Source organism: Phragmites australis, chromosome 1, assembly GCF_958298935.1.
Source record: "Phragmites australis chromosome 1, lpPhrAust1.1, whole genome shotgun sequence".
Classification (NCBI taxonomy): domain Eukaryota; kingdom Viridiplantae; phylum Streptophyta; class Magnoliopsida; order Poales; family Poaceae; genus Phragmites; species Phragmites australis.
The window spans coordinates 15906549-15921162 of NC_084921.1; the positions used below are offsets into that span (position 1 = coordinate 15906549).

The 14614-nt window shown below is 42.6% G+C and overlaps 1 protein-coding gene and 1 pseudogene across 1 annotated transcript; one reads left to right on the top strand and one right to left on the bottom strand.

Annotated features, from left to right (window-relative positions):
- The first annotated feature begins 4295 nt into the window (after nucleotides 1-4295).
- On the top strand, nucleotides 4296-5294 carry LOC133888060 (transcription factor GTE4-like; annotated as a pseudogene).
- Nucleotides 5295-7038: 1744 nt separating this feature from the next.
- On the bottom strand, nucleotides 7039-12325 carry LOC133911134 (uncharacterized). The gene is made up of 8 exons (XM_062353340.1): nucleotides 12165-12325; nucleotides 9266-9347; nucleotides 9101-9168; nucleotides 8744-8841; nucleotides 8406-8542; nucleotides 8032-8099; nucleotides 7632-7695; nucleotides 7039-7381 (listed from the first exon to the last, which is right to left on the bottom strand). The coding sequence occupies exons 1-8, from the start codon at nucleotides 12173-12175 to the stop codon at nucleotides 7364-7366; spliced, it is 546 nt and encodes a 181-aa protein (XP_062209324.1). The 5' UTR covers nucleotides 12176-12325; the 3' UTR covers nucleotides 7039-7363.
- Nucleotides 12326-14614: the final 2289 nt, after the last annotated feature.

Consider the following 14614-nt stretch of genomic DNA (forward strand, 5'->3'; position numbering starts at 1 on the left):
ATTAATCGGGAACAATGATAAGAAATATCTACATATAGAATATTGTAACATGACCAAAATTATAATTTAACGGCAGTATTAGTTTTGTCCGGATGACAAGAAACTCTACTCCTATGCAGAGTCATATTGGTCCTATTTAAGATACGCTCTCTGTAGACCATAGGGAGAAATAACATAAGATCCTAATTGCAAACTCTCCTTGTATTACGTCTGTGGTTTTTCTCACAAGGATTTTGCAGATAATATTTGTGTGGCCTACACAAAGACTTTTGATGAGATTGAGGAACTGCCGACTGCCAAACAACCTGTGCGCTTTTGGTCATGTCTCTAGCTATTGAAGCTGTTATGGCTTTGTTTTTTGTTATGTACTAAAACTCTATTTCTTCCTCGATTGAAATTTTCGAAGAAAAAAGCTATATGTTCCAAGTTTATCATGATTCTTTTGTTAATGGTGCTGAGTCCTTGTGTCGGTCTATTCGAAAGCATGTTTATTCTGAATTGTGATCTTGATCCATGGTAATAATTGATTATCGGACATATCAATTTAAAAAAAATATATTTTGAAGTAAGATCTTGCATAAGCTTGTTTTATCATTATATGATTTTACTAAAACCCTCATATTCATAGTGGACAATCCCTCTAACAAAGGTTTTGAATTTTATCCTACCATATGATTATATTTGAGCTACACATAAGCATTCTTTTGCCCTATGATTTGAATACTTCATATCAGTAAAAAGGTGAGAGAAATTTTAAGAAGTTGGTCATTTTATTCACATAACATTTTGATCTCTAGCCATTCTATTTAGTATTGCCTATCCTACACTAGGATATACTAGTTGAATATCCCCTTGAAAACCGCCTTACAATCTTTATGGTGTTTAACTATTCCAAGATACATCCTAAACATGGTATAAATTCATTTTGGTCGTTACACTGATGATTCAATAAGTTTTTTTTTATCCAAGATGAGATTCTGGAAGCATAATATTCAAACCAGAAGAAAATAGGAGAAGTTGCACAGAAAGAAGCAGGGAGCAGCGCGACAACCACCTCTGTGACGCTACATTTCACCAGAAGGCCCTACTTTGGCACGTAGGGCTATCAGAAAAGGGTTACCATCTTTCATGAAAGAATAGTTGAAGCAAGTGCTACACTCAACAATAATATGAGTGAGAGGGAAGATGCAATGATGATCATAAAAAATGTCAAAGAGGAAAGTGAAATGATTCAAAAGGAGTGCAATGACCTAACTCTATCATTTTTAACCAAGTACAATCTGATAGCGGGGACATCACTCCTGCCCTGAGATCAAGTTTTCGTCTCTTGTGTACCATTCCAAAGCGTGCGTTTCTCTCCCCCAAAAGCTTTAATTCCAATGGCCTTTTTTTACTAGAGTTCTCACATTGAAGCATTCATTGATTTAATTTATTGGGCATTACACTACCACAAAAACACCCTTCCTTGTTTAACTGCCGGTTCGGATATAACTGACACTAATAGTTTATTACTACTTGTTCTTGTCAAGAATCAACACTCAAAGTCCATCCAAAAAGAACCGGCAATGAAAATAATTATCACTACCGGTTCATATCAAGAACTAGCACTAATACTATTACTGTCAATTCTTGATATGAATCGGTAGTGAAACTATATTTTTTACTGCTAGTTCATGTTATGAACTGGCAATAATAGTTAACAAAGTATCACTGTCAGCTTTTGTTATAAACTGTTAGTGATAATGTTAGATATCCTGACTTAGGAAATTCATAACTTTTTCATACGGAGTTGTATCGAGACAAAATTTATATGAAAATGGAAAAAGTCCGCTTTACTCCCCCGAACTATGCCAGTGATCCGAATAACCCTCTGAACTTTCAAACTGTCCATTTTACTCCCATAAAATTTCAATACCAGATCACTTAACCCCTGAGCTGGTTCCAATAGCTGTTTTAGTAATGTGGAAGTGGTTTTTGATGACGTGGACTTCTCCATAGCCATGTGGATTTCCACGTCACTTTAGACGATCAAAATGGGAAAAACTTCCCTACTTGACGAAGGAGACACAGACGGTGGCGCAAAAGCTAATTTGTGGCTATGGACTTTGAGTGACGTGGGGCAAGCAGGGAAGTTTCCCCGTTTTGGTTGTCAGAGGTGACGTGGCAATCCACGTGGCTATGGAGAAGTCCGTGTCATCGAGAACTGCTTCCATATCACTAAAACTACTGTTGGAACCAGCTCAGAAGGTTAAGTGATATATTATTGAAACTTTAGAGGAGTAAAATAGATAGTTTGAAAGTTCAAGAGGTTATCTAGACTACTGGGATCAACATATAGTGTGCCCTACCTTTGCAAGATTACACACATATGAATGTGTCAAGTGGATCACACATACTCCTATGACATATGGATCTTAATTTTCTAACGTGTGTAGAAAACACACACAGGTACATACACATATGGTGGTATGATTCGTGGCATGTGATGTCTTATACCTTATGAGCTGCCCTCAACAGTAGCTTCATGTTAGTCAAAAGCACACTACGTTCAAAATACAAAATGGATGGCGATGTATTGTGCATGTGCATTACAATTCCGAGATACATTGATATCTAACCCTGTCTACTTCCACTCAATAAATAGAGAGATTGAAATTTTCAGAAAGTTTATTTTAGGCAAATCTAAGCATTTTGGTGGGAAAGCCTTGAAGAATTTCTTTGGAGGAAAAAAACTAGGAGATTTTTTTTGTTCCTACAACAATGTACATGTCATAGATTCCAACAAACCTTTTCTTTGGAGCAATTGTATTTGTGTGAACACTCATGTGAAGAATGAATCACATATATGGAATATAGTGCAAATATAAGTAGCTAATAATTTTTTAGATCTTGATCGCATCTACATGCCCACTTAGATTAGCAATTCATAATGGAATTTTTCATTCATGCCATCAAATCTCAACCGGTACCCAAAAATACCACCGATTCTTCCCCCCTTTCATCCATACCCTCTCCATATTCTTCCACTTGTACCACCAAATACCCCTCCGCCTTCACGGCAGCTTTCCTTGGGATGAAATTACCCTCCCTCGGTCGCCGCCTCCATTCTTTCCGGACACCACCCCCACCTCGGCCATCATCCTGATGAGTCATGGATAGCAGTTCGCCGGTGCATAGGGTGGTGAAGACCATGAGCACGAGGGTGACGACCACGGACAACACGGTGAGTGCCAATATCAGCACATTTGTCACCGCCTCACTCACCTCCCGCACATACTTTGTCGTCGCCAATGCCAACATCGTCAGCGGGAAGAGTACCATGCCACGCTGAACCGACGCATCGCCCGCTTGAAAAAACGTCAGACGAAATGGCAGAAAACTCGGATGTGTGAATCCAATTGAATAGGGGGACCTCTGGAATGGCGGCGAGCTTGCACACGAGTGGGATGGCATGGGCGCCCAGATGCTTGCGAGCTAGGTGACGAAAGGAAGAAGTCAATGCGACCTTGAGAGGATGATGGTGGCGGGAATTTGCAGTGGCGGGCAACAGATGCAGATATCCAGATTCCTCCTCAAATATATCTGTGAAGCGGGACTTAGATGAAATCTTTGAAGTGATGAACACAAATTCTTCATCTATCTGGTTCTTTGATGGTTGTTAGCTGTAATAATTGACCTATCATAAGCACTCAAGAGAAATCAGTGCAAAGATTGGTGAGTGAGCCTTTGTATGGCTGCTTACTTGTACAAGAGCTTGACGTCCCTGTGCTTGTGGATCTCATACGGCTCGTCAAAATGGCTGGCACTACCGAAGCAACAGTGGGTGAGCCTAGCGCTACCGAAGCAATGGTGAGCTAGCGACAGGAGAGCTCGTGGCCGCCATAAAGACCAGTGAGCTCGTCGCCTCCCACAAAGGAGTATTTTGGTCTTCACGGCTCGTCAACACGGCGGATGTTAACAGATGGTGGTATGGATGGAAAAAAAATTAATAAGATGGTCGTATATATGATAGGGGAGATATAATGAAGGTATTTTTTAGTATCACCTTTGGTTTTATAGCATAGATAAAATTTCCTGTTTATAATGAAACAACCAATTTTACGTTTCAGTTCTCGGCCTATATACCGGTTTTCATACACACGAGTTAATTGTCTTTTTGCTGCTGTTAAGAAATATTTTTACTTATTTATCACTTAGTTCTTAGTCATTAATTTAGATAATCTTATATTTTATTGACATGAGTGAATAAGTGATAATTTCAGGGCAAATAATCGGTTATTCAGCCGGTCGGGGATGCTCCGATAGTGTTGGGTTGGCTACGGAATTCGCCGAAATATGAACCCTCCAAAACCCTCTGACGATGCCGCGGCCGAAGCGCCCGCCGCCCGGCTTCCACAAGGAGCCCAGCCACAAGCGGCGGCGGACGGCGGCTCCCGTGGGCGGCGCGGGAGGCGCCGATCTCCTCCGCGCGCTCCTGGACGAGCTGCTGCGGCGTGAGGACGGGTGGGTGTTCGCCGCGCCGGTGGCGCGCCCTCGGCCTCCACGACTACTACGCCGTCGTCCGCGACCCCGTGGACCTCGGCACCGTCGTCCGCCGCCTCGAGCGCCGCCGCTACGCCGACCCGCTCGCGTTCGCCGCCGACGTCCGCCTCACGTTCCGCAACGCCATGTCGTACAACAACCGGGGCGACCCCGTGTATGAGAGCGCGGCCGAGCTCTCCGGGATCTTCGAGGCCGGGTTGGCCTCGATCCTTGCGGAGCTCCCGCCGCCGCCGGATACCGAGCGCAAGCTGGGGTTCACCGACTAGCTCTGCCGGATAGCGTGCAGCGGACGGTGACCGGGATCCTGAAGGAGCGGGGTGCGTGCCTGCTGGAGAAGAAAGGGAAGGTGGAGGTCGACCTGGACAAGGCGGATGCCGCGACGATAGATGAGCTCGATCGGCTGGTCACTGAGCACCGCGCCGCTCTGGCCGCCGACGTGGAAGCCTGATGCAGGTAATGCTTGTGGCTATGCTGGTTTAGTTCACTCTTTGGATATGTGCTTTAGCATTTCAGTGAACACATGGAATCTGTATGAATTGTGTTTATAGTTCAGCGATCGTTAGCAAATTTCCCCAAAAATGCAATCTTTTCGTAGTGCCATTCAGCGATCATAGCCAAGCATGGGCGTGTAGGCTATGTCTGTGATATAATTCCAGGGCAACACGGATTATTGTTCATATTTTGATGATGTAACTACACGGAGGATTATCCTCCAATACCAATAATTTTGTATTACAGTGAAAAGTTGAATATTTTGGGCGTTTTGGAATTGAGCTGTGTTGATATAGGTACAATGCTGTATGGGATTTCATGATTTCATCTATTGAAATTCTGACCGATGGTCCATGACCAGCTGACATCCAGACAAGTTATGCTTGCGTATATGGTTCAGTAATATTTAGCAAATGTTCCCTAAAAATGCAATCTTTTGTTATGATAGTCGCCTATCTTTGGCCAAGCGTGGGTGCGTAGCCTGTGTCTGATCAAATTCCGGATTATAGTGTTGCACGAGATTGCTCGGATTTTTTTATGGTGTTACTACACGAAGGATTGTTCACCAACGTGGATAATTCTGTTTTTAGAGTAGATGAAGTCAGATATTTTAGGTGTTTTGGAATTGAGTTGTGTGCCTGTGTCAATATAGGTAAGATTCTTATGCTTGTACATGAGCTGGAAAAGTTTGGGATGTGTGGATCCACTACACACTCTCCCAACTTCTACATCAATAAGATGTTAAGACGTCTAGGATATACATAGCCATTGCACCACCATCACCTAAATATACCGAAACAAATCGACTTTAGAAGACTAAAAAAGGAGGAAAACAAAAAAAAAAAGAGAACAACACATCTGTCTTCTAGCTCATAACCACCAAGTATTTATGTGGCGTTGTCGCTACTTCCCTCACCAACATAGGGGAGAAGGCTGGCCTTCAATATCTTTCTTTGCAAATCAATCGGATCTCAATGATGCCTGAAAATTTTGGTCCTCCCTCATCACCTACATGGGGGAGGGGATAGGGATATGCCCACACCGACCAACTTGGTGACGACACTAGCCTCATCACCAGTTGATCGCAACAAAGCTTAAGATCCAAATTATCCCAAAAAAAAAAGCTCATAAGCATCCATAGCCATACTCCATTATCCATCACGTCAGCAAAGAGGTGGAGGTTTCTGCCTTTGAAACGACGCCTCTAAAGAGGGAATGAGCATCACATACCTCACTCAATTCTGTCATCACCGATAGAATCATTCCAAATACATAGCCTCAAGACAAACTATCAAATCATCCGTCAGACCACAAATTGAATCCACCATCCATGTCGTACCCCAATCGACCTAACCAAAGGCATGGCCATGGCCCATGGGGACGGACTGCAACGGCGAGCATACCACCACACATGAACCAGGCCACCATTGCAAGCCCCCACATCGCCGCTTGATCAAGCTTCCCTCCCGCAACATAGATCCGGAGGAGAGTGACAGATTCGACCGAATCTGGAGCAAAGAAGGCGCTAGTTTTTGCCATGAAAAGATCTCTATGTTGCCAAATTACCCTCATCTTCAACCTCCAGCCACTCTCTGTGCACGGCTGCCTTCCGCGCCACTGTGCTTACCATGCTTGCACTCGTGTTTCTCTTCACGCTATTGTCGTCAGACGGCATGTCATCTCACCACCGTAAGTCATCTCGCCACTCTTTTTCCAATGTTTATTGTGCCACAAGGAACTCAGTATATTTGGCTATTCAACCAAAAAATACTTTTTTATTCAGCATGCAAACACCAATTGCACAAGTTTTGGACTCAACTGGTTAGGTTTGTAATCTGATTTATTACTTGCCGTGCTAGGTTGGTTGAATGTGCCCTAACATGATCCAGTATAACGTCAGAGACCGCAAAAAATAACTTCAAAATGATGTTTATGAACAACCTATCTACCCATGGGGTGTTAGTCAACGAAAATAAGTTAACATGAGCAAACTGACAAATCAAATGACTCAAGTCGAGCTTTATGGATTTCAACCCTTTTTCCCCTTTCAACTTATTGTGGTGAATGCACAACGATCAGTGATAAGGCAACAGCATTACACAAGGATCGCAGCATCGCACTGCCATATAAAGCGTTGCACGCAGCATTCATAAGTCAGTGTCGACAGATATCTCTAACACCAAAGGGTCGAGTAAACTTCTCTCAGCGCAAATGTAGCCTCTGGTTCATCTGCTTAAACGATACCAGCTGTGTAGATACATGGTCCCACTGATCATTACAACTCAAACACGCCCATGCCGCAAATTCTGCATCCCTCAGTGCGTTCAACTTATTCAAGCCGTTCCATCTGTCAAAGCAAGATGGTCAGTATCATCCAAGCTGAAGTTTGACGAATAGCCTAGATATATTTTCCAACAATCTCATTGCAGTACTCATGAACAAAGTACTGCACATTTGCCATAAAGTACTTATTGCTATAACTCTACAGTGTAAGGTAGCAAATCCACTTGCTATGCTTCAATTACAACAAAATGCAAGAATGCAATATCCACTATTTGAGGAGGAAAATAATGAGAGAGAGAGGGAAAGCAGAGTACCTTCCATAGGCCATCATTTAGATAGTGCATGTTGTCAACTCCAATTCCTTTGTTGATGGTCCTTCTACAAAAAACAGGAGCAGCATTGCCAACAGAAGGCATGTTAGTACCTAAGATTATGTGGGATGTAATGTTAAGATATCTTTCTGTTAGCATATATGCAGTACATTGTTTCATGCTCAGAATGCATTGGCAGGCATCACTAGAAAATAGAAGTAGCTCATCATGCGGAATCTATCACATGTACACATCAACCACTTGAAACCACTAGGGCTGAACATGAACGAATACTCAAAAACAGAGTAAAGAAACAAGCATGAGTGCAAGGTTCACACTTCACAGGTATAATTTACAGACTAAGAAGCACTAGTATTGAGCAATCCTTCAAAAAGGAACTTACATGTCATTCGCTGACATTTTTGTATATCCAATTGCCAATGCGTGTTGTTTTCCTTCAGCCATTATAGCCTGGCAAAACAGGTTTGAACCGAAAAGATGAGAGTAGCAGTAGGCATATTCAGGGAAGCAAGAAGGTTGCTAAGAATCTAACATGAACTATGGTGCATAAATCAACAATACAAAGAAAATTAACTTACTATGGATAATATACGATAATTTGCAGACTGCAGAGTTTTACTCAAGTGAAAAGAAAATTAGAAGCATACTAAAATATAAACATGTTTTGTCGCAAACTGTGACAGCCTACTGAAGTAGATAAGAATCATTCTCAGCATCTATAAAGGGATGAATTAGAAGTTTAGAATAAGTAGTTACCACTGGTGTTTCCCCTTCGACTTCATCATCCAAGACACCACCAGGTGATGTCAATCCAGGACACATTATGTTTGCACCGGAGAGAACAAATTTAATAGCACCTCTATCCACTTGGAACTTTTTCATGATATCAGGATCTGATCAAACGTAAGCATAGTTTCATTCCAGTTAATATTTCCAACAGGCAAACTCAAAGAATGATGGCACCCTAACATATCTAGATGACCAAATACGAAAAGGTTGAACCCTAAAATTTCACAAATGATACTGTACATCATGGTAAAAAGGGTGTAGAGATGAAAACAACATGCCAGGAAAATTATAAGGAAGAAAATTACACTGATGAAGAAGACGCAGGGTTGGCATGTAAGGACCATCACGGATGTTGAAAAATAGTGGGACATTATTCACCACCACAAGATTCAAATGGTTTTGGCTACAGCATGAAAGTCACAAAGCAACTGCGATTAGTGCACTTGAAAGGCCACACACATTCTTGCAAGTGAAAGAAACGAAGTTTATTTATTTGAAATAATTGTGCCAAAGATACATGTACATATACTTATGCTGAACTTGAACAAGTTGTAAAAAAGGTGTTATCAAATATAATTTTGATTTTTGAATGTGCTAATATCATAGTACAAACATAATGACCGGCTAGAAAACATGTTGAACAAGAAAGAGAAACCACTAACCATTTAACAACAATCATAGGTGACTTCTTTGGGAGCAAGTCATCTAGCAAAGGTTCAAGGCTAGGGTACTGCAATGAAGTTAGTTTCAGTAAGCTAGACAGCAGATTTTGCAACTGAAATGAAATGGAAATATAGGTCCAAGTAGATTGTTTGTAATAACACAACCTCATCAGCAATACTTTGCCGAATCCTTCTCTGTACAGAGGCCTTAACTTGATTCTGCCCAGATATATCTTCTGAAGAGAACCTGGAGATCAAAAAGAGCAAAATTGTGTTAAAATGCCAAACAATTGCAACAAAAGATGAAAAAAAACTTGCATAGGGTATAATGACCTTCCAGGCCATGAATCATTCTGCAATCTACAGATAATATATATAATCATAAGGTATACAACAATGTTTAACAAAATCATGATGTCAGGTTAAAACAATTTCAGCTTAAGAACAATATTTATGGGGACAACACATGATCATGCCATATATACCAATCATTGTTCATGGAAAGTTCCCCCATTTAAGCAACCATCAACGTCATATGCTTACAACAATCTGGAATGAACTTTTGCACAAAGCAAATGTATTGTCATGGGGGCTCAAAACTTTAATTGGGAACAAGAACCACAAGTCAGTTACTTTGTATAATCATAGGAATACTGATGGTTCCAGCAACAAATAAACATTCTAGAACTACAAATGACACTATAACAGAAATTCATAATGCCCTTATTCCTGGTCAAACTCAAACATTAATGGGACTGCACTTATATTATGACCAAACTATAGTGTAAATTGATACCGATTCAAAAGATGCATAAATTACCCCCAGTACCTGTCACCAGAGATGTTAAAAAATACGTAACTCATATCCTACAGTATTCGAATTCTTTTTGGACTCGGAGGAGAACAAGGAGTGTTATATAAAGTAAAGGAATGTGGCCATAGCAACACAATAACCCAAGCAACCACACAATAGAAATATCACTCAAAAAAAATTGAAGCAATCATGGGTGCATGAGAGGATTAGTGGCTAGGTTATTCTAAAGCCCCCATTGTTGTATGGGTCAAGAATCCGAGGCTCCAAAAGGTAGAAAAAGGTTTTCAGAGAGCAAAAATCATTGTGGTTGTGCTAAAATAATTTATGGTCCACTTCACGGAGGGCCCTCATGTCGCCTTCGGAGGCGACTAAAGGGAGACCCCAACCCCCCGCCTCCCCACCTCAACAGTCTCCTCGGCGCAGCCGTCGCGGCTTCCTTTTCTCCTTCCCTCTCCCTCTCTTCTTCCCCTTCGCGTCCATTTTGTTGTGGCTGCCTAGCGTACCCTGATACGTCCCTGAAGTGTTGTATCCGTATCGTGATACGTATTCGATACCGATACGCGCCATACGTCTTCGATACGGTATCGGAAAAGTATCAAAAAATACAACCCAAAAAATAAATAAAAATAATCCCGATACTCCTCCGATACTTCCCGATACTCCTCCGATTATTCACTGCCCATAACCCCTCAAATTGAAGCCCATCATCTCAAGAGCCCATTTTTTCAACCCATTTACCCATATAATGTAGTGCACTATTTGAACCTGTAGTCTACTAGTAGACTAGTAGTATACTGGTATTATCTATTTGAACTTGAACTCGATTTGTTGGTACGAGGAATCATTCATATCATTCTCTATAATTGTTGCCTTTTTATTTTTAATATATATATATATATATACACCCGTCGTATCGGTGTATCCTTGTTTTTCAGAACTCTCGTATCCCCGTATCGTCGTACCTGATCGACGTATCCGTATCGCGTATCGGGGCATCCTAGATGGCTGCACTCGGCGAGTCTGCGGGAAGATCCTTGGTGCGGTGCGCTGGTCGATGTGGGGTGGTGACCGGATCTACGCGCCTGATGGCGTGGTGGGCTGTTCCGCATGCTTGTCAGCGCGACGCGGCTATCCAGGGGCGCACTGGCCAGATCTGTGCCCCTAATAGCACAGTGTGGTGGCTTGGCGGTGCGACATGGCGTGGCGCGATGGCCCAACGGCAGGTCTCATGCGCTCGGCGATGCGGCGGGGTGGCCCGCCGATCGGATCCAGGCACCAGGCGGCCCGGTGATGCGCCGCCACATCTTCATTCGTCCCGGCCACCATGTCGTCACCGTCCCTCGCCGGCTTGTTGCCCATCTCCACCGTGCCCATGTTGTTGTCGCCCTTGGAGCTGAGTTCGGGCTGTTGATGTGTTGCGGCTTTGGCTTCGACCAGTGAGTTGGTGGTGTTGTGTGACGGTTCAGTGGCGTGGCGGTCCGTTGACGAGGCGGCGGTGGTGCTGCGCGGCAGCCTCCTTCTGGCCCAGCGGCGCGACGCTGTTCTGTGCATCGACGTGCTAGGCAGCCGTTGTGCCGTGTCTCCCAGTGGCTCGTCGGTGCACTTCCTTCTGCTGCACCGGCGCTGTGGGTGAGTCGAGGGCACCGCTCCTGTGTTGCGTTGAGGTCAACACCCCGTTGCTTCATAGCCTTGTCTGTCTTACTGCCAAGCTGGGGGGCTGCTTCTTCTTGCCTGGGCGTTCGGCCCTCGCTGGTCGGGGATCCGCACACCTCAACAGCTATAAACTCCGACTACCTTATATCAACACTAGTACGCAGAATACTCGACGCAACATTGAACAGCATCACCACATTGCAACTCGCGCATCAAAAACTGTATCCCCACCACCACTAATGTCACATCGATGCTTCCATAAAGCCACCCACTACGCTTCAAACAAAATCTAAGCGGCCGAAGGGGATGGTGTTCTGCACAGATCCCTGATCCAAGCACCCCCCCCCCCCACCCCCCAAAAAAAACAGAGATAAAATCGAACCGGCCGAGCTCCACTGGCGGCCAGTTCACGGCAAAAATTAAAGAATAGTACACCCATCTAGGTCTCAGCATACACGATAATCTGCCACAGATCGGTGAATACAGGCATAAAGAGAGCAGACCAGAAACGACAGATCGAATCATTGAACGGCGAATCGGAGGGAGTACCGGGAAGAAGATGGTTAGATGGAGAAGTGGGGGCACGAGGTGACTCACTTCTTGAACATGGTGCGGAAATTTCTGCTTCTTTCCTCTCTGTTGCTCGGCTTGGGAATGAAGCGGACGAGAGACTAGGGCAGGGCGATCCCAGGGAGACGAGAGTCGCGTCCGATGCAGGCAAGGCAACGCATCAGCTGAGCTGGGGATTGGGATTTCGGGCTCTGGGCCTCCTTCCTCTCAACGCGGGCTTTCCTAGGCCAGTTGAGCCCGAGCGAAGGAATGCTCGGCCTGGCTGGAATCCATGCGGGCCTGACGTTCTAGGAGACGTTTTTTTAGATCGAAGACACGTAACAAAGGTAAGAGAGACGAGTATAAATTTCGTTACAAACTAGTCAGTTGACATATAATTTAAAGGTGGTTAATTTTAGATATATTATTAAATGTTAATTAACTTTGAGATATATAATCAATTTTTCTCAATTTCTATTGTTATTTTCTTTTGAGTAAAATGAACTATTGGAATATGGGAATAAGGAGCACTTTAGTTAATTGTGAGCCATCTCAAAATAAAATAAAAAAGAACATTAGTGGTTAAGGGTCCATTTGGTTGATAGGTTCGCTCTATTCGGGAGATGACCATCTAGAAGACGGTGGTGTTTGGTTCGCTGCTCAGGTGGATGAGGTGGTCTGTTTCATCGAATATTTGACGTAGATGCTGGATGGCTTAATCCGGTCGAATCAACCAGATCGCTCCATCCAGGTTCACGCTCGTCCCGTGCTGTGCTCGTCCGTGTGCATTGTGATTTTTTATTTAACTCCTAATTTTATTTGAAAGTATAAAAGTGGTCTAAAAATTCTAAATATTTTTATGAGTAAACTAGAGCTCACTAGCAACTCATTTTAATTGGTTTGATAAAAAAATATGAGGTAATACTTAATTAAAATTCTCTAAAAAATTCTACTTTTTATAACTTCTAACAATTTTTAATGCCTTAAATAAATTCCTAAAAATATGAGAACATTCATTAATATTCTTATTATGTGATGTACTATAAATATAAATAGATCATTATATCCACTCTAATCCCACTAACTAAACAGAAAACTGACTCATCTCATCCATCCCAACTAAACTGATAATTCGTTCATTCCATCCAAAAACATGAATGGTCCTGTACCGTCTAACTTCGTCCTCCAACCAAACGCACTCTAATTATGAGCTGACTGTTAAGTTAATACCTCGTTTAAAACATGAGTCTGTCGTGAGAACTTTGTGTGAATTTCATAGGAAATAATGTAGTTAATATGAAAACATACTTTTCCTCGAAAGGAAATAAAACATGCTTTAAAATTCAAACCATACCAAATAAGACTTAAGTGATGGTTTGTGAGCACACCCTATGACCTGTGGGTATAGCGAACACATATGACGTGGAACTGCCAAGACTCGGGGTGGGAAAGACTCTTGTGAGACCTGTATCTACGTTGTTTATTCTTGATCCAGCGATATCTGTATGTGCGTTTCCCTGTGGTGAAAAACACGTATCGATGTCTGAAAGTGGTCTACAGGTGAGATCAGATCTTATAAATTTTTTTCCGTCCGAAAGTCATTGAACGTACGGTGGGACCACTGCCAATCGAGATGAAGTTTGGCATTGCCTCTCTATCTCTCTCATGCTATTTAAACCACTGCCAATCGAGATGAAGTTTGGCATTGCCTCTCTATCTCTCTCATGCTATTTAAAGGCCCGTTTGGTTGCGCATATAGTTTACCCTAACTCATATTCAGTGAGTTAAGCTCATTTAAATCATGCTATATGCCTATAGTGTTATTTATTTAGTTAATTGCATGTACTTAGTCTGGCTAGAAAAAAATTATATTTAGTTGTCCACATGAGTATACGTTGCATGAGATTGAAATAAAAAAATAAGTATTAACATGATATTTATTTTGAATAAATACACTCTATAGTACTTAATTTATCATATTAAGCTTTAATCTAATTTGAAATGTACTAATATGTGTTAATGCTCACTAATTATATGCTAATATTATCACTATTGTAGCTTGGCCCAAAAGAAACGAATTCAAAATCCGTTTCCTGAGAGCCAGACTGCAACCGTGATTTTGCTTCTGCTCATCCAGACTCTCACTCGCGTGCAACCATCCAAACAGCCAGAGCTACATCTAGAGATGCGAGTTAGGACTGGTGCAGGCTACCAAACAGCCCCTAACTAAAACCAGGAGTGCTGCATCCCTCCCTCCCTCCTTTCTCACACCCTTTTTGCTTTCTCTCACACACTAAAAAAACACCTTCGTTGGGGAGTTTGTGGCATCGGAGGAGGTCGTGCCGGCTCCGCCGGAGAGGTTGTGCCACTGTGTCGGGCGGTGTGTTCTTGGCTAACCCAAACTTCTTAGGATGTAGAAAGTTTCTTATTTGTGTGGGGCGTAAAATGTTTTTGATATATATGATTTGAATGTTGAGGTGCAAAAAGTTTTGGATTTG

Bases quoted from the DNA above. Each gene is read 5' to 3' on its own strand.
- LOC133911134 (XM_062353340.1), bottom strand. The intron at 8,842-9,100 runs GTTAGTGGTTTC...TTCATGCTGTAG, and splicing joins CCTATGATTGTTGTTAAATG to CCAAAACCATTTGAATCTTG. The intron at 8,100-8,405 runs GTAACTACTTAT...CTGTTTTGCCAG, and splicing joins TCGAAGGGGAAACACCAGTG to GCTATAATGGCTGAAGGAAA.